This window comes from Dipodomys merriami, unplaced genomic scaffold (assembly GCF_024711535.1).
Source record: "Dipodomys merriami isolate MVZ:Mamm:240054 unplaced genomic scaffold, mDipMer1.0.p SCAF_59, whole genome shotgun sequence".
Classification (NCBI taxonomy): Eukaryota; Metazoa; Chordata; class Mammalia; order Rodentia; family Heteromyidae; genus Dipodomys; species Dipodomys merriami.
The window spans coordinates 3,425,582-3,444,056 of record NW_027206168.1 but is presented as its reverse complement, the minus strand read 5'-3'; the positions used below and the strand labels follow the sequence as shown (position 1 = coordinate 3,444,056).

Sequence of the window (18,475 nt, the reverse complement as noted above, 5' to 3'; positions counted from 1 at the left end):
CCTGGCACCAGGGGCTCACGCCTGCAATTCTAGCTACTCAAGAGGCTGAGATCTGAAGATCCTGGTTTGAAGCCAGCCTGGGCAGGTATGTGAGACTCTTTTTTTGCTGTTGTTTTGTTTTGTCGGTTGTGGGGCCTGAACTCTGAGCCTGGGCGCTGTCTCTCAGCTCTTCACCTCAAGGCTAATGCTCTACCACTTGAGCCATAGCACCACTTCTGGCTTTTTTTTCTGCGTATGTGGTGCTGAGGAATCGAACCCAGGGCCTCATGCATGCAAGGCAAGCACTCTACCACTGAGCCACTGTCTCAGCCCTATGTGAGACTCTTATGTCCAATAAACTACTCCAAAAAAGCTGGAAGTGGCACTGTGGTTCAAGGGCAACAGCCTTATTGTTTATTTGTTTGTTTATTTATTATTTGTTGGTCGTAGGGTTTGAACACTGCCTGGATGCTCAGCTCCTCAGCTCAAGGCTAGCCCTCTATCTCTTGAGCCACAATGCCACTTCTGGTTCTGGTTTTCTAGTGGTTTATTGGAGATAAGAGTCTCATGGACTTTCCTTTCCTGCCTGGCTTCGAACCATGATCCTCAGATCTCAGCCTCCTGAGTAGCTAAGATTACAGGTGTGAGCCGCCAGAACTCAGCAAGTGCAACAGCCTTGTGCAAAAAAAGTTAAGGAAGGGCTGGGAGTGTGGCTTAGTGGTAGAGCGCTTGTCTAATATGCATGAAGCTCTGGGTTGGATTCCTCAGAAGGGGCACTGTGGCTCAAGTGGTAGAGTGCTAGCCTTGAGAAACAGTGCCCAATTTAAGGTGGGGGGGGGAGGAAGAGAAGGGGGGGAGGGAGAAGGAGAGGGAGAGAATGGAGTGCGGTGGACAGGAGAAATGAAGCATGACTTTCACCATGGGGGAGAGAGGCTAACTAACCGGGATAAAGAAGTAAACGAGTCAGGAGGACACCTCGTTTAGACAAGCTGGATAAGCCGGTCATATGAAATCAACCGTCCCTTTTAGGAGGTAGCTGGGTGGCCAGCCACTCCAGGCAGGCTGAACTCGTCTGATCGGCGGCGGCTCCTCGCTCTCCCTCCAGGTGGCACTGCAGCCCCGCACTTCTGAGGCCGGTTCTCTGAACTTGCGCTCTGGGTACCCTCGGGTCTCCAGCTTCTGGAGACCTGCCAACCCGGGGTCATGCTCTCTCCACTGTGGCTTAGCCGGGAAGCCGGGCTGGAGCAGGCTCTGCAGAGTGTGTCGTCCACGCGCTCAGCACATGCGTGGCGACTCGGGGACCTCAGGGTTGGGTGGCGCCGTCGGCGTGAGCACCTGTCCCTGGGGCCACCTCCAGGAACCAGCGTGGGGCCGATGGACAGTGCCCTGGCCACGGCGCACGGCCACCGTACCCACTAGCAACAGAGTTTGCTAGGGCCTGGGTAAACCCTTTGCGGGAAGCGTGTGCGGACTCTTTAAGGCTCCATCTCCTTACCCTCCTCCCCGCCCGGGACAGGCCGGGACACCCGGGACTTGACATTTGGCCCAGCCTTAACGTGGGAACTAAAAATAGCCACTCTGGGTTACTTCGGGGCATTGTTTCCCGCCCACCCCGCGCGCCCGCTCCCGCACCACGGGTCCCGCCACCGGCGCTTTCCCCGCGCCCGGGGCCCGCACGCTGGCCCACCCCCTTCTGTGGACCCCACGGTGGGCCCCGCCGCGCGCTGCGCTGTTGCCCCAGGCTCTAGGATGCGGGGGAGGAGTCTCGACACGTGGTGGGCGGGGCCTCCCCGGCCAGCGCCCCGCCCCCTTCCACCAGGAGCCAAGCAGCCCCAGGCACAGGGAGGGGGCGGGGCCTTTTTTGGGGTGTGCGGGCTGCCGGCCAATGGGTGTTGCGAAGGGCGTCACCCGTGGCGGGGGCCGGAGTGAAGTGGTGGTGGCTCCTCGCAACTTTTTCCCCCTCCGCAGCCGTGCTCCACCAGATCCCGGGGAGCCCCGCCGCTCTCCGGCTCCTGGGCTTGGGAGTGTGGGTCCCTCCAAGCCTGCTCTGCGCGCGTCGCTCCGGGACCCCTGAGGACCCACTGCCCCCCGCCAGGCCGGGGCCACAGATCCCCCCTGGCGCCTCTCATCTCTGCAGCTCTTCTAAGACAAGATGCCATCGGGCTTCCAACAGATCGGCTCTGAAGTAGGGTTTGGCTTGCAGGGGCGGGCCGGGGGCCGGGGATACAGGTCTGGCTTTTCTGGGGCTGGGGTCGCTGTCGGGGTCAATTAGGGGGCGGTCCCTGCACTGGCGCAGGGGGTGGATGTGGGAGCAGGCTATTTATACCCGGCCTAGACAACCCGTGACTGTCGGATTCCAATCCTGTCAAGAGACAGAGCGGGTCCGGGGGACCTTCATGGGGCCCAGTCTGCAAGTGGACTCTAGGGATCCGGAGTCTTGAATTCTTTCCTATTCCGCGGCACACGGAGTCGGGTTTGGGGGCACTCTGCCTTCTATTCAACTGGGAAAAGCAGAAGTCCACCTTCCACAAGCTGTCTGTCTGCTCGGCCCTGCGGTGTTTCGAGGACTGGAGGCGCTCCGTAGTCCCCACCCCCATTCCTGGGCGCCCTCCAGGACGCTGAACTTTCTCTCAGCCCTGTGATGGGTGGAGGGGCAGAGGGGAGTGTCACCCCCTCCCCCCCCAGCTCAGGTTTCCGCTTGGAGACAGTCTGTGCCGCCAGCAAGCAGCCACCGTGGCCACCGCCCCTCACGCCACCATGCCTCTCTTCCCCTGGGCATGGTTCTCCTTGGCTAGAACCTCTACACAGCCCCCCAACCTTTGGTTGCATAGGAAACGGGGGGGGGGGGGGGAGGAGGCAGAGACATAGATGGCTACCTCAGGAATGACCTGGATGTCCTTTTTGGAAATGCCCTTTTGGGTGCCTGCTGGGGGCCTCCTGGCTGGCTGAGAGAACCCCCAGAAGGGAGGGGAGAGAACAGTGACTGATGATAATAATGCACTTGTCAGTTTATAAAACCAGCACTGTCAGGGTTACTGTGAGCATCTGAGTTTGATGTTCACCATACTCACTGACAAGGTAGCCCAGCGTGGGGCAACATCACCTTCCAGAAAAGGAAACCTAGATTCCGTTCAGCATGGAGAAGTGACTTACCCAAGGTCACATAAATCTGAGTGTGCCCCAAGGTCACAGGGGAATGAATCTTAGGACTTAGGTCCTGGTCCTCAAAATGTCTCTGCCTGTGGACTCTCAAACATCCAGTTTCTCAACTATGTTCCCTTTGGGTGCTCCTGTTTATAGTGAGATCTTGGTAACAATTCCTAATATGGTCCAGTTCTCTCTCTGTGCATGTTGGATGGAACCCAGCATCTGTAGGCTTCAAGCTGGCCCCTGGCAGAAGACAAGAAAGCATGATTGTATGTGACATGGCCCTCTTGCCTTCTGTCTGTTCAGGACGGGGAGCCTCCTCAGCAGCCAGTGACTGGGACCCTAGTCCTTGCCGTGTTCTCTGCTGTGCTTGGTTCTCTGCAATTTGGCTACAACATTGGGGTTATCAATGCCCCTCAGAAGGTGAGGTGACCCGCAGGTTTAGGGGTTCCTCAGGGGTGGTAGAAAGGGAAGGGTCTGCAGGGAATCACTTCCATGCTGTTCCCCCCCCCCCCCAGGTGATTGAACAGAGCTACAATGCCACGTGGCTGGGGAGGCAGGGGCCTGAGGGACCTGGTTCCATCCCGCCAGGCACCCTCACCACCCTCTGGGCTCTCTCTGTGGCCATCTTTTCTGTGGGCGGCATGATTTCCTCCTTCCTCATTGGCATCATCTCTCAGTGGCTAGGAAGGTATGGGGCTGGGGGACAAAAGTGGGGGAGTGGTTGGGGAGCCACAGCGTGGGTATTCTGACATTCACAGCCCCATTCTTTGCCCTCCAGGAAAAGGGCTATGCTGGCCAACAATGCCCTGGCTGTGCTAGGGGGCACCTTCATGGGCCTGGCCAATGCCACTGCCTCCTATGAGATACTCATTCTCGGACGGTTCCTAATTGGCGCCTACTCAGGTACTCATGAGCACCACATCCCTGTCCTGAGCCCTGCTCTCCTTCACCATGCCTGGGCTTCTGGATGGATGTGGGCAGCTCCCCTCAGCCCTTTCTTCCCACTTTCCAGGGCTAACGTCAGGACTGGTGCCCATGTATGTGGGAGAGATTGCTCCCACTCATCTTCGGGGTGCCTTGGGGACACTTAACCAACTGGCCATTGTCATTGGCATTCTAATTGCCCAGGTGAATAGGCCAGGCCTTGGGGGGGGGGCGGTGATTAGGGAGGGGTTGGGATGGGCCACCAGAGTCAGGCTGGATCCCCGAGTTACCTGCCCTTCCTCCCAATTTTTCCCACAGGTGCTGGGTTTAGAGTCCATGCTGGGCACTGCCACCCTGTGGCCACTGCTCCTGGGCATCACAGTGCTCCCTGCCTTACTACAATTGATCCTGCTACCCTTCTGCCCGGAAAGCCCCCGCTACCTCTACATCATCCGGAACCTGGAGGGGCCCGCCCGAAAGAGTGAGCACTCAGCCCTTGTATAGCTCAGGCCCCTGCCTCCACCCCATTCTTTTAGCACCCGGCCTCCTCTCAGGCCCTGTCAGGCCTGACCCTCCCCACCCCCAGGTCTGAAGCGCCTGACGGGCTGGGCAGATGTGTCTGATGTGCTGGCCGAGCTGAAGGATGAGAAGCGGAAACTGGAGCGTGAGCGACCCTTGTCCCTGCTCCAGCTCCTGGGCAGCCGCACCCACCGGCAGCCCCTCGTCATTGCAGTTGTGCTGCAGCTGAGCCAGCAGCTCTCAGGCATCAATGCTGTACGTATGGAGCGGCCTCCTGGCAGGGCATGGGTCATGCATCAGGCCAGTGGAAGGGAAAAGGGGGCAGCCTCCTCCTCTCCAATACTCAGGGTCAGTCTAGCTTGGTGTGGCTAGGGTGGAGGACAAGTCATCTCTGCCATCCTCTTTTCCCTCTAGGTTTTCTATTATTCAACCAGCATCTTTGAGTCTGCAGGAGTGGCTCAGCCAGCTCATGCTACCATAGGAGCTGGCGTAGTCAACACTGTCTTCACCTTAGTGTCGGTAAATATCTGCCTGTGGAATTGCCTGTGACACTGGCTTCACAGCCCTGTGAAGGGCTGTCCCTAACCACCCAAGTCCTCTCGACTTCCTGTACCCCCCTGCCAAGCTCTGACTCTCCCTATAGGTGCTGTTGGTGGAGCGGGCTGGGCGTCGGACTCTCCATCTCCTAGGCCTGGCGGGCATGTGCGGCTGTGCTATCCTGATGACTGTGGCTCTGCTTCTGCTGGTGAGGCCTGGGCGCTGGGAGGGTCTGCCCAATACACCAAGGAAAGGAACAAGCCCAGGAGGCTCTGTGGCTTGCCAGGGCCACAGCTTAACACTTATGCCTTGAAATCCTGGGACAAGCCTGTATTGGCTTCAGTTGTCAGAAACCATGGTTGGTTTTTCTGAGGGAGCCAGGCTGTGCTGGGCCTGCACAGGTTTGGCAGCCAAACCAGAGAGTATGCCCATCAAGCCTTAAGAGCAATAATTCCTAAGAATCAGAGCTGAGGGGGAATTGGCCAGCATAGGATAAACACACCTTCTTCCTTGAATCTACTTGGGGTGCCCAGAGAATGCTAGTGTTCAGAATTGCTCCAGGGAAGCAGGCACAGTTAAGTATGTCTTTGATTCCAGCTCTGTGGGAGGCAGGAAGATCAAGAGTTTGAGGCCAGCTAGGGGAAAAAGTGAGACCCTATCTCCCAAAAAATGGTCAGAGGTGTGGCTCAGGTGTAGACAGCTTGCTTAGCATATGCCAGGCTCAGTTCCAATCTCCAGTATGGGGGTGGGGAAGCCAAGCATCAGCACTTGAAGACTGAGGCAAGAAAATCACAAATTTAAGGCTAGCCTGGGCTAAATCTTATAGTGAGACCCTGCCCATCTCTCCACTTCTCCTAAAACAGAGGAATGGAAGAGAAGAGGGAAGAGAAGGGGGAAGGGACAAGGTAGAAGAGAAGGAAGAGGTCTGATCTAGCTCAGAAAATACTTCCCCCAAGCTGATACAAAGGACAGGTTTTTTTGTTTGTTTTGTTTTTTTGCGGGGGAGGGGGAGGTGGTCAGTCGTGAGGCTTAAACTCTGGGCCTGGGCACTGTGCCTCAGTTCTTCAGCTCAAGGCAAGCCCTCTACCACTTGAGCCACAGCGCCACTTCTGGTTTTCTGTTAGCTTATTGGAGATAAGGGTTTCAGACTTTTCTGCCCAGGCTGGCTTTGAACTGCAATCCTCAGATCTCAGCCTGCTGAGTAGCTAGGATTCCAGGTGTGAGCCACAGACACCACCACCCCCACCATCACCCCCTCCCCACCCTACCCCAGGCACAAAGGGTGGATTTTGCTAGGGGCTAGTGGCTTACACCTGTAATCCTAGTTACTCAGAGGCTGAGATCTGAAGATTGTAGTTCAAAGCCAGCCTGAGCAGGAAAAGTCCATGAGACTCTTATTTCCAATTAAGCACCAAAAAAATCTGGAAGTAGGGGTGGCTCAAGTAGTAGAGGGCTAGCCTTGAGCAAAAAAAAAAAAAAAAAAACAACTCAGGGACAAGCCAGGCACTGGTGGCTCACTCCTGTAATCTTAGCTATTCAGGAGGCTGAGACCTGAGGATTGTAATTCAAAGGCAGCCCATGAAGGAAAGTCCATGAGACTCTTATTTCCAATAAACCACCAGAAAACCATAAGTGGCACTGTGGCTCAAGTGGTAAAGCTCCAGCCTTCAGCTGCAGAGCTGAAGGACAGAGCCCAGGCCCAGAGTTCAAGCCCCACAACCAAAAAACTCAGGAGCATCACAAAAATAATTTTTTTAAGTAATTTCAGTTCTCTGAGCCAAGAGCAAGGAAAGATCCTGAAAGATTTGAACAGTTTTCCTATTCTTTAGGAGCGGGTTCCAGCCATGAGCTACGTTTCCATTGTGGCCATCTTTGGCTTTGTGGCATTCTTTGAAATTGGCCCTGGCCCCATCCCCTGGTTCATTGTGGCTGAGCTCTTTAGCCAGGGACCCCGCCCAGCAGCAATGGCGGTGGCTGGTTTCTCCAACTGGACGTGCAACTTCATCGTTGGCATGGGTTTCCAGTATATTGCGGTAGGTCCTCCACCCCTGTCCCACTCTCCCAAACTGGATACCAAGTGCAACTCACCATTAGCCCACTTGGTTTCTAGCCAGAGACACCCTCCCACCCCCAGTCCCCAATTGTTGGTCTTTGGGTCACTTTAGTGAGCTGCTTCCCTGGAGTCCAAGGAGACAAGGGGACAGAACTATATTGGATGGCAACAGTTGTGTCTTTGAACAAACCAGTGACATAACTTCACTTAGAACAGGAATAAAATAAGCTTCATATTAATACAAATGGCTGGGAATCTACTCCAAACACAGTAACACAGGATGGTGAAGAGGGCAAAAACAAAGGTGTTAGGGTTCTGAAAGAGTCCTTTTTTCAGTGTAAATTCTTATTTGTGGTCATTTCCATTGTCCTTGAAGGGGTCACCTGTAGCATCCCCAGATCCCTATAAAAGGCTTTAATTCCTGCTTGCCTGAGTCCACCTTTTCCCTCCTCACCCCTCTGCCAACATCTTTTTTCTTTCTCTACCTGTCCCAGGATGCTATGGGTCCCTACGTCTTCCTTCTATTTGCCGTCCTCCTGCTTGGCTTCTTCATCTTCACCTTCTTAAAAGTGCCTGAAACTCGAGGCCGGACATTTGACCAGATCTCAGCCGCCTTCCGCCGGACACCCTCTCTTTTAGAACAGGAGGTGAAACCCAGCACGGAACTGGAATACTTAGGGCCAGATGAGAATGACTGAGGGGCCAAGGCCAGAGAGAGAACCAGCTCCTCAGTCTCTGAGACCCCTCCTTTCCTCTGCGGCACTTTAACCCTCTCTATCCCATTACTTCCAGTGTGGAAAAATCCTACAACCTGGTAGAAGTGGGAAGCTAGAGGGATGGATGGTCTGAACGCCCTTTCATTCCCCTGTGTGACTCTTGGATTATTTATGTGTGGTGGTTAGGCCATGGCCATTGGTGTGGGCCACTCTCCCCTGACCCTCCCCCTTCCTCCTGCCTCAACCCAGACCTAGCTCCAGAATACTTCATCCCTTCTAGAAAAGGGGAACTGCAGGAAGGGAGATCCTCGCCTGCTTCTTTAGTGGGACAAACATAAGCAGAGAGCAGGATGTCAGACTGACAAGTCAAGTTTCCCACCAACTTCAGCTCCTCCCACACTCTTGCCACACCAGCTCTAGGTGAAGGGGATTCTGTCGTGACCCCTCCAGGGCAAAGGACAAAACCTCCCAAAATCTTGCCTCTCCTCCCTCCCTTTAGGTTCAGCCTTCCAGGGTGAAAGGGAACACATGACAGTATATACCCGCATGTGGTAAGAAAGGGCAGCAGGCACCCACTCTAGTTTTGGGACCCTATTCTGATTGCCAAGACTGCCAAGTGGGGGCCCAACTCACTCTACTTGCATCCTGTACCCACAGGCTTTTGATTTGTAAGGCTGTCTGCTAACATTGGTGGGAGGGAGCCTTTAGATATTTTTGTATATGTATGGATAAGGGGCAGGGAGCAGCCATCAAAGGGCTGCTGCATTAAATGTGTATATATACATGTATAAAGTCACTGCATGAGTGTCCTGTCATATAGGCATTAGAAGGTGGGCTAAGACAGTGACCATAACCCCCTTGCTCACCCCTTCTCATTCAGTCCTGCCTCAGCTCAAGGTCTCAGAATCCTCTGTATGCTGGCACTCATGCCTCACTTCACAGTAATGAGGGTCCTTGTCAATAGCTGCACAACTATGGGTGCTGGAGCAAGGGTCAAGACAGGTCCCACCCACTGCACACATTCCCCTCCCTCTCTGTGGCAGTTACTAGAGATCCCCGATTCTCTAAAAAAGAAAAGCAGCAGAGATCAAGACAACAGGAAGGCCTGTTTTTGTTTTTACTGGAGGCTCAGGTGGCACGTGACAGTTCATAAAATGGCTTCAGAGGGGGTGGGGGTGGGAAACAAAAAATAAACTGGGTGGGAAAGAAAAACAACCAGGAGGAGGTTAAGAGCTGGCTGATTCCTTAACAGCCTGACTTAGGGGAGGGAGTTGATGCCTCTGAATAATAAGGATGAATCCCTTCCTTCAACCCATAGTAGGGAAGAGAGAGGGGGAAAAAAAGGCAAAAGGCTGTTGCTTTAGCCCTCCTGAGTCTCAAGGAAAAAGGGAAAAGCCGGTGTTTCGATGTCATGAATTATGGGAAAGAGGGGAGGGGGTGCTGGGTAGGGTCAGTTGGAAAAACTGGCAGATACCTAAGGGCAAAAAAAAAAAAAAAAGACAAATCATAAAGGAGGATAACTTATCATCAGAACCCAGTCCCCTGCCTTCTAGGCTACCCGCCCTGAGAGGAGCAGCCGCTAACCAGATGGTAGCTCTGGGTGTCCTTTGAGTTGGAATCACTCCAGTATGTTGTGGGGGGGGTCCCCACTGTTGATGGGGGCTGAGGTCTAAAGAGAACAGCAGTGGCCAATTAAGACTCCTCTTCTTTAGAGCCCTCTGCTTCATCTTTCTCCCACCTTTTCCCTTTCCCATCCTTCTGCAGCCAGTCTCCACAATTCACACCTACAAGCTAGTGTTTGGGTTCCAAGGAAAGCTTGGGCGAGTGGGCTCTGTAGGGGGTGACAGGGGTTTGTCTGCCTGCCTCAGCTAGGTTTCCTGATGGGTGGGGTGGCGGCCAGCAGCAGAGCCAGTGGGCTGCCCAGAGGGGTGGGGCCAGGGAGCTGAGATGCAAAGGGACAGGATAAGAAGAGAAGGAAAAAAAAAAGAAAAGGACAGAAAAGAGGGTGGGGGGTCTCAATTGTTCTTGCACTTCATTCCCAGAGTTTTAGATACCCAAGATCCTCACCTCTGGGGCTGTGGGCTGCCTGGGGCCAGGAGGTTGCTGCCGTCGCCGCTGGAAATAGGGGCGATTTCGTGGGCGCTGGGGTTCAGGCCGAGAACCATCAGTGGGGCCTTGGTTGGGTTTGGTCTCACCATCCCCACCTTCGGTGGTAGGTTGTTGCGGCGGTCTGGGGCGGAAGGGCCTAGGGAGAAAAGGAACCAAGAAACCTAGAGTAGACTGCCTCCCTCCAGGGTCTCCCCCAGGCTCCCCATCCCCAAGGGCCCAACACTGAACTTTTGAAAAAGACAAGAGAAGATGAGCTGCAGAAAGGGAGTCCTACCTTCGGTACCTGGGCCGGAATCTGGGTGGGGGCACCCGTTCATCTCCTTGCTGTTGGTCTCCCTCCAATGGAGCTGTCTCTTTGGGTTCTACCCCGTCGGTGCCCTGGGAATGTACAAGTCCTAGGTGGGCTATGGATCGTTGACTGTGCAGGAGCCAGGTTATTCCTGGCTCTTCCCAGCCCTCGGATGCATTTCCTTTGGGGACCCTGTGGTCTCTACACTTTTTCTCTTGTATATGGACAGCTGGCATTCCCTCACCTCTAAAGGCTGCTGCTGATTGGGGGGCCGAGGGCCTCGCACAAACCGTCGACGATAGAAGAAGGGTGGTGGGCGCCGACGTCTGGGCCGCTGCCCGGAGTCCTCAGCCCGCTCCCCTTCACTGCCAGGTTCTGTCCCACCCGAGGGAGCCTCTGCTACCATGGGTGGTGGAGCAGCTGGGCGAGGTCGAGGGATGAATCGGCGGAACCTACGTCGGTTGGGGGCATACCGGCTGCCCTTCACTGGCACCCCCCCGGGTCCAGTTACATTAGCAGCCTCTGCACCCTGGAGAGTACAAGAGGAAGTCAGAGCTCACCCCATGCCAAATACATAGCTACATGTTTGCTAGAATTGAGTCCCCTGCTTCCAGCCAGAGATCTCCCTCCAGATATCCTGTGGCTCCTGTAACCTGTACTGGTTTCTCTCCCACCCCATGGAAAAGTGAGTTCTTCCCATTTGAAAAGAAGCAACCTATCCTTTGGAAAATATGACAAGTCCCCCAGACTGGGGTTAGGTGGAAAGAAAGGGCCATTTCTCTTTGAATCTAGAGGGCAGGCTCTGAGAACCCTGCTAGGGTCAGGGCTCCATGAGGAAAAGAGACATGGAAGTAGGTTTTGTTGTTGTTGTTGTTGGTTGTGGGGTCTGAACTTTGGGCCTGAGCGCTGTCCCTCAGCTCTTCAGCTCAAGGCTAGCACTCTACCACTTAAGCCACAGTGCCACTTCCAGCTTTTTCTGCTTATGGTGCTGAGGAATCGAACCCAGGACCTCATGCATTCAAGGCAAGCACTCTACCACTGAGCCACCTTCCCAGCCCGACATGGAAGTGTTTGATGAACTACATGCAAAGAAGAAATCCAGATACTACTGATTGATGAAAGGGTCATTTTTTTTTTTTTTTTTTTGGGTCCGGTCGTGGGGCCTGAACTCTGGGCCTGGGCGCTGTCCCTCAGCTCTTCAGCTCAAGGCTAGCACTCTACCACTTGAGCCACAGCGCCACTTCCGGCTTTTTTTTCTTTTTGCTTATGTGCTGCTGAGGAATCGAACCCAGGGTCTCATGCATGCAAGGCAAGCACTCTACCACTGAGCCACCTTCCCAGCCCTTAGGGTCATATTCTTTAGGACACTTCTTACAGCAGTCCAATTGCTAAGACAACATTTGGTGAGAGAATATAGCCCCATCCCCACAATCAGAGGCAAAGCTAGTTCCACTGAGCAAAGCCCAGGCTGATTTCCAGGCTACCTCCCTACAACCCTGGCCCATAATACATAACACAGACACACACACAGAGAAATACCCCCTACCACCACCACCACCAAACCTTCTCTCCTTCTACGACATCAAACTCCACAGTCTCTCCATCTCCAACACTACGCAGAAACTTCCTGGGGTTGTTTCTTTTAATAGCTGTCTGGGTGGGGGAAAGGCAATGAGAAAAGTGAGGGCAGCAAGACCAGGTCTCAACCCTGCTGCCGTCCTCCACCCAATTGCATTGTTTTTATCTATTTTTAGGTGACAGTCCTAGGGGTTGACTCAGGGTCTGGGTACTGTCCCTGAGCATTTTTGCTCAAGGCTAGTTACCTGCCACTTGAGCCACAGCTCCACTTCTGACTTTTTGTTTTTAGTTTTTGACAGTTAACTGGAGGTAAGAGCCAGCCTGGGCTGGCTTCAAGCCACAATCCTCAGATCTCAGCCTCTTGAGTAGCTAGTTTACAGGTGTGAGCCACTGACGCCCATTCTTTTCAACATTTTACTTGGGGTCTGGGACTGGAGGTAGAGCAAGAAGGTAGTCAAAATAATCTGGGAAGGGGTGGGGTTGGGGTGCTGGCCTACTTAGATTTTGGTTGGATCCCCAGAACCACCAAAAAATAGTGGGGGGAGTCATAAATTAGGGGCCTGGAAACCCACTGTGAAGTTACTGCTGTCTTAAGACATTCTTCTCTTCCTTTCTCAGACTTCAAAAACAAACAGGGGGCAAGACTGTAAACTTAAAAAAGTAGAGATGGTCTACAGTGGCAAAGTAGGTAAAACATACTGTGCTTCTTACCTCGATCCCACTGAGAGCTCTCTCCACCAAAGCAGTGGTTAGCAAACTAGTGAGCAGCAGAATCACCTGGGAGCTTGCTAAACAAGAACACTGGACCCCAGCCCCAAGCCTGATTGAGTAGCTGGGGCAGGGCTGAGCTTAGATGTCAGGTGGTGGTGGTGCTGCTGCTGTTGCAGGTGCAGGGACCACACTTTTGAGACCCACAGCACCCAAGTCAGTCTTTCTGGCCTGAGTTCTTTCCCTCAGAAAATTGCCCAGTTCTTTCCTGTGGTATTAACAGGTCCCAGAAGGTGGTGAGCATGCCATACTTCGAGGACAACACGTACATTCAGTAACCCAACACAAGTGTGGTTGATACAGGCACCTGGGGCAGGTGGGAGGGCATCTATTTCCATGCGGGCAGGCCATTGTGCAGTTAAGAGCTGGATAAACAATAGCGTGTAGCTCAGGGTTTATGGCAAAGGCCTTCAAAGACAAGGCCAGTTCTTCCCCTTAAAAAGCCAAACCTAGCTCTTACCTGGTGAACAAAGACATCCTCCTTGGTGTCATTCCTGCAGAACAGGATGGGTCATTAAGGGGGTGACTTTGGTAAGGTGCTCAGCTCCACTGAGGCCTCCCTACCTATCCCTCCTCTCCAATGTGCCAGTTACCTGGGGGGTACACAGGGCCCAGGAAGTAAGAGGTGATAGCCAACAGGGCCCTCAGAAGCTGGTCTTGAGGAGGAAGTACACTTTCAACCTCAGTGAAAGGGCAAAGGGAGGAGGCAAAGGCACCTTGGAAGAAGCTGGAACAACTCTTTACCTGCCAATGCTCCACCTTCATTGCCCAGGGGCACCTTAGAACCTGCTGGTGCTGGGTATAACTGTCCCTGCCCAATCTCCCCTCCTCCCAGCCCACATTGGGGGTGGAAAATTCCACATTTCCTTCCATGTTCAAGGATGAAGAAAGCAGGATCAGGGCCAGAGGTGCAAAACAATTTTCAGAAAAGGACAAGATATCCAGAACTTGCTCCAAACCACCATAAAACCTTGTCTTCACCTCAGCTTAGAGGGACCAAGATTAAGACAGAAGAGGAGTAGTCATTTTGTACACTACCTTGACTATTAGCCCTGGTTTATCCTAGAATTCCCTATAGGGAAGGGAGAGGAAGGAACTCTTCACTCCAATCTGCCTTCCCCAGAACAAATGCTCTAAAGCACTGGGATCTGCACAAAGGTCAGCCTGCTAAGAGGGAACTCAGGCCTCCCTGGAGGGCTTGAATGGGCAGGGTGCCCAGGCTAGGGAAAGCCCCACAGGGATAGGTCTGGGACTGCTCAGAATCCACCACTACAGCCTCTCCCAGCACTGGGGGGAGGAGGGGGAGCTGAAGGAAGGCAGCAGTCTCTGGGGAGGCTAACTCCTCCCTCCGTCACTCCCCTACACCAGCTCAGTGTCAGCAGATGAGGGGTTCAAATGAGCCACAGCTCCTTAGTAAGCTAAGTTGTGATGGGTTGTCTTTAATTAGGAAATGGGTGAGGACTTCAACACAAGAGCCCAGAAGTGCAAAGAACCCAAACACAACCCTCAAAGACACAGCCATCTAAACATAATGAAGCAATTCCAGGAGTTGTGGAGACAGAAAAGCCAGGAAGGTCAGAGCTAGGTTTGCCAAGTTCCCAGATCATTAATCCTCTGCTGCCCTTGAAGATGTGGAGGCGGCTTCATCTGGCCACTGAGCACACAGGCGTGCTGTCATTAAAGCCTTTCAACCAGCATCAGCTGGACATGGAAGCCATGTGCCTTGCCAGGGGTAGCGATGAGGTTGGGAAGGTGTCCAGTCCCACAAGCCAGTTCTGAGGACACCCATTCCTCCCCTTCCCTGGGTTCCTCGGATACCTGTTGATGAATCCGTAACCATTCCGCACGTTGAACCATTTGACAGTGCCCAGGACTTGGATTGCTGCCAGGCAGATGCAGTGGGGACAGTAAGATAGGGGGAGAGATGGAGTTGGACTGAGTTTTGAGACACTCCCCCGCCCCCCCCCCCGCCTCAAATCTAACTTGCCTCCTTATTAAGCTTTCCCCCGACCAACCAGGTTTCGCTAGTAGCTTTAAAGTATTCTTATGCCAATTCCACCAAGTGGAATCACCCACACAACGTATACAGGCTCTCCAAACTCAACTCGAAGACATGTTCCTCACACCCTGCAAACCTGAGCCCTTCGCCTAGAACCCGGTCCCCACCTGGGTGTCCGCAAAAGTGTCTCTCTCCATGTAAAGGGTTAAGGGTCCCCACTGCACCTGCTTCCCAGGCTCAGAGGTTCTCCTCGTACTTACTCACCAGAGGCAAGGAGACCCAGTCTCCTGCACCTGGGGCGTGGGAGGACCCTAAGGCTTCGTCCTCCACCCCCCCCCCCGCCTCAGCTGGACCTGCTGGCCCCGCCCTCCCGCCCAGGAAGGGACAGCAGGATTTCCCACCAGAGTAATTCACTTAGTTCGTTCCAGAGCTCTCAGCCCACTTGGCCTTGGGGGTCTCTGAACCAAGCCCGCCTTCAGCTTTTCCAGACCCTCCTCCCCCTCCCCCAGCCCGCCCGCCCCCCCCACCCCCGGCCGCCCGGGCGCGCGACCCTCCCCCTCACCCAGCACCGGCTTGTCCGCCTGACTCCGGGCCGGGGGCGCGGGGGTTCCCGAGGCCGCCGTCGCCGGGTTGCCAGGGGTGCGAGAGCCTGGCGCCGAGGGGGTACCGGCAGCGGGGCCCGAGGCGGTTCCGCCGCCGCCCGCCCCGCCGCCTACTTTCTGCGGCTCTCCCGCGGGCACCGGTACCACCACCGCTACCACCCCTGCTGCCGTCGCGGGCACCGTCGCCGCGGGGGCCGCTGTCGCCACCACTGCCGCCTCCGCCTCGCTCATCCCGCCGGGTCCAGTACCGGCCCCCGCCGCCACCGCCTCCGCCGCCACCGCCACCGCCCCGACCCCTCCCCCCGGCTCGCGGACCCGCCGCCCCGCTCGGTCCTCGCGCCCCTAGCCGAGCCTGCACGCCGGCAGCGAGCCCCGAACCGAGGCCAATCGCAGCCCGCTATCCGGGCACGCGCAAGCCCCGCCTCCCAGCCGCAAGCCAATCCTAGCCGCGCAGCCCCCGGGCCCGCACGCCGGCCCCGCCTCCCGGACTTCGCGTGGAGGCGAAGGCCCTCGGCCCGCAGCCCCGTAAGTACACCTGGGCCCCGCCCCTCTGGGGTCACATGACCCGACAAGCCCAACCTATTGGCCGGCGGCTCCTTTCCCCTCCCCCTTCTCCTCTTGCCACCGGCCGCGGGAAATCAAACGGGCTGGTCCCGCCCCAACTGCCACCTGGTCTCTGCGCGAAAGGCGGGGCCGGGGGCGCGGCTCCCAGGTTGCCCTTGACGACCCAGGTGGGGGGCAGCAGGCGGAAGCCCCAGTTGTAGCTTGCACTCTCCAGACCCCAGGTGCCTGACTATTGACAGGTGTAGACTCCTTCTCCCACCCACTACCACCCTGGGGATGTAACGCACACCCCGCAGGGCAGACTGGAAAGCGTTGCAGCACTGTCGGTCCAGCTCAAGTTCTCACAAACCGCGAACCCTTTTATTTTGTTTTTGGGATGAAGTTTGCGTGCATGTGTATACACAGTTTACTGAGTTTTGCTAAATGTATCCATCTGTGGAAACAATGCCCTAATGAAACTATGTCCTAGCCCTGGAGCCTCTTTCCAGGCAACGCAGCTTCACCACGGGCCACAGATCTCCACCTCGACTAGTTTCTGGGTCTCTCAGGTCTACGTGAGGGGCGGTAGGGTCCCCGGCCTTCATACGTAATGTCCTCTAGTTAGGAGGCCCTCGGTGTCTCGTAGGGTGAATATCAGCTTACACATCTTCCAATCATTATCACATCCTTTATTTCTCTTACAGAATTTTAGAAAATATTAAAGGATCTTAACCATCGCTTTTTTTCTCTTCCCACCTGCAAGGAACACACATACTAGGCTGTAAATACAAAGAGAGAGAGAAAAAGAACCTCTTAGGTATGCTTGATGCACGGAACAGTGCACATGTTTAATATTTACTGAATAAATGAATGGCCTGCAATCCACAGACGAGAAGACAGTTATAATGCGATTATGCTCTCAGGTTACTTGGGAAGTTCGTCTGGGAAGAAGCCTCAAACTCCCTCCCCAAAAAATGAGGCTTTAGAAGTCGACCCGCTGGCCAGCGCGTATTTTTAGCCAGACTATCTCACCCAGGAACAGCACACGTGCCCCCACGCGCCGCGCCGCGCCGCTGGCCACACCCCACCCCACCCCACGTGCGCTTCCCCAGCGCTAGAGTCGGTGCCAAGATCCGAATCCCTTCTGCCGCCCGCGACCGCAGCCTTCACTTCTCCCGGTCCTGGCGCGCCCTCTGCCGGTAACTGCTGAAGATAGTCCGGTTGCGCGTCCTTAATTGGAGATGTTCAGCTATCCTTACTCCAGCTTAACACTCCTTTCTGATTTCCAAGGCATCTGGCACTGTAGACAAGAGGGGGGGGCGGGTAGGAGGGAGATAGGGAGGGGGAGGGGGAGAGAGGAGAGAGAGGGACAGACAGAAACTAATTCGCAAAGCAAGGCCGTGAAGGATACAGAAATGTGCCCACTCCTTCCTTCTTATATCATTAAGGACCGATTTACCTGTGCCCAGCCGTAGCCTGAGACCCAGACTGGGAAAAGACAAGCAAGATACTTTACAGGGTGACCGAAGCAGCAAAATAATGATATGGAAAGTAGTATAGATATAGATATAGATATAGATATAGATATAGATATAGATATAGATATAGATATAGATATAGATGTGGACTGGTTAACTGAGTTTGAAGATGAGGTGAGAGAAAGCTCAGAGTAGAGGGATGAGCTCTTTTTGTAAAAAGACTAAGAAAACATCAGGTGGGATGTGAGGGCGATCTGGCTGCGACATCTGTCATCCCATTGATCTCCAGGGTTGAAAACATCCGGTGGCCAGGTGCTGGTGGCTCACACCTTAATCCTAGCTTCTCAGGAGGCTGAGATCTGAGGATCACGATTTTTAAAAAAAGTCAGCTTGGATAGAAGAATCTGTGAGACTCTTATCTCCAATTAACCAGTAAAAAGCTGAAAGTGGTCTGTGACTCAAGTAGTAGAGCAATAGCCATGAGCAGAAAAAGCTCAAGAGATAGCACCCAGGCCCTGAGTTCAAGCTCAAGGACTGGTACAAAAAAGAAAGAAAGAAAGAAAAGAAAGAAAGAAAATGTCAGGTGGGTTGAGGGATGGGAATATAGGAATTACAGGGAAAGTACCCCTGGAAAGTGAACACTACCTATACGTGTAACAGGTGCATACTCTGTCCCCATAGCCAGTCACTGATGGCTCATGCCTGTAATCCTAGCTACTCAGGAGGCTGAGATCTGAGGATCCTGGTTCAAAGCCAGCCTGGGCAGGAAAGTGCATGAGACTCTCTCTCTCTTTTTTTTTTTTTGGTCGGTCATGGGGCTTGAACTCTGGGCTTCGGCGCTGTCTCTGAGCTCTTCAGCTCAAGGCGAGTGCTCTACCCCTTGAGCCACAGTGCCACTTCTGGTTTTCCAGTGGTTTATTGGAGATAAGAATCTCATGGACTTTCCTGCCCAGGCTGGCTTGGACCACGATCCTCAGATCTCAGCCTCCTGAGTAGCTAGAATTACAGGTGTGAGCTACCGGTGCCTGGCTCCATGAGACTCTTATCTCCAATAAACCACTTAGAAAACTGGAAGTGGCACTGTGGCTCAAGTGGTAGAGCACTAGCCTTAAGCTGAAGAGCTGAGGGACAGCGTCCAAGCCCAGAGTTCAAGCCCCATGACAGACAAAAAAAAAAAAAAAAAGAACAGAAATCACTGAGAGATGCAGTAAGTTTGTGTGTGTAATGTTCT

The 18,475-nt window shown here is 54.2% G+C and overlaps 2 protein-coding genes across 3 annotated transcripts; one reads left to right on the top strand and one right to left on the bottom strand.

Annotated features, from left to right (window-relative positions):
- Positions 1-1,905: 1,905 nt before the first annotated feature.
- Slc2a4 (solute carrier family 2 member 4) lies at positions 1,906-8,670 on the top strand. The gene is made up of 11 exons (XM_070001545.1): positions 1,906-2,164; positions 3,433-3,549; positions 3,645-3,817; positions 3,908-4,032; positions 4,142-4,257; positions 4,372-4,534; positions 4,640-4,827; positions 4,987-5,091; positions 5,216-5,317; positions 6,939-7,142; positions 7,657-8,670. The coding sequence occupies exons 1-11, from the start codon at positions 2,132-2,134 to the stop codon at positions 7,858-7,860; spliced, it is 1,530 nt and encodes a 509-aa protein (XP_069857646.1). The 5' UTR covers positions 1,906-2,131; the 3' UTR covers positions 7,861-8,670.
- A 295-nt stretch (positions 8,671-8,965) lies between these two features.
- Positions 8,966-15,617, bottom strand: Ybx2 (Y-box binding protein 2). Of its 2 annotated transcripts, XM_070001546.1 has the most exons (9): positions 15,184-15,617; positions 14,441-14,504; positions 13,083-13,116; positions 11,840-11,929; positions 10,521-10,805; positions 10,262-10,365; positions 9,946-10,123; positions 9,463-9,547; positions 8,966-9,352 (listed from the first exon to the last, which is right to left on the bottom strand). In XM_070001546.1, the coding sequence occupies exons 1-8, from the start codon at positions 15,452-15,454 to the stop codon at positions 9,497-9,499; spliced, it is 1,077 nt and encodes a 358-aa protein (XP_069857647.1). In that variant the 5' UTR covers positions 15,455-15,617; the 3' UTR covers positions 8,966-9,352; positions 9,463-9,496. The 2 variants fall into 2 exon arrangements, with proteins under 2 accessions (XP_069857647.1, XP_069857648.1); XM_070001547.1 differs by lacking the exon at positions 9,463-9,547 and having other exon boundaries at positions 15,184-15,494.
- Between the last annotated feature and the right edge of the window lie 2,858 nt (positions 15,618-18,475).

Coding starts and splice junctions, on each gene's coding strand:
- Slc2a4 (XM_070001545.1), top strand. CDS start 2,132: ATGCCATCGGGCTTCCAACAGATCGGCTCTGAA. Junction 3,550..3,644: donor TTATCAATGCCCCTCAGAAG/GTGAGGTGACCC, acceptor CCCCCCCCCCAG/GTGATTGAACAGAGCTACAA. Junction 3,818..3,907: donor ATCTCTCAGTGGCTAGGAAG/GTATGGGGCTGG, acceptor TTTGCCCTCCAG/GAAAAGGGCTATGCTGGCCA.
- Ybx2 (XM_070001546.1), bottom strand. CDS start 15,454: ATGAGCGAGGCGGAGGCGGCAGTGGTGGCGACAGCGGCCCCCGCGGCG. Junction 14,505..15,183: donor GGCGGACAAGCCGGTGCTGG/GTGAGGGGGAGG, acceptor TCTGCCTGGCAG/CAATCCAAGTCCTGGGCACT. Junction 9,548..9,945: donor GGCAGCCCACAGCCCCAGAG/GTGAGGATCTTG, acceptor TGTTCTCTTTAG/ACCTCAGCCCCCATCAACAG.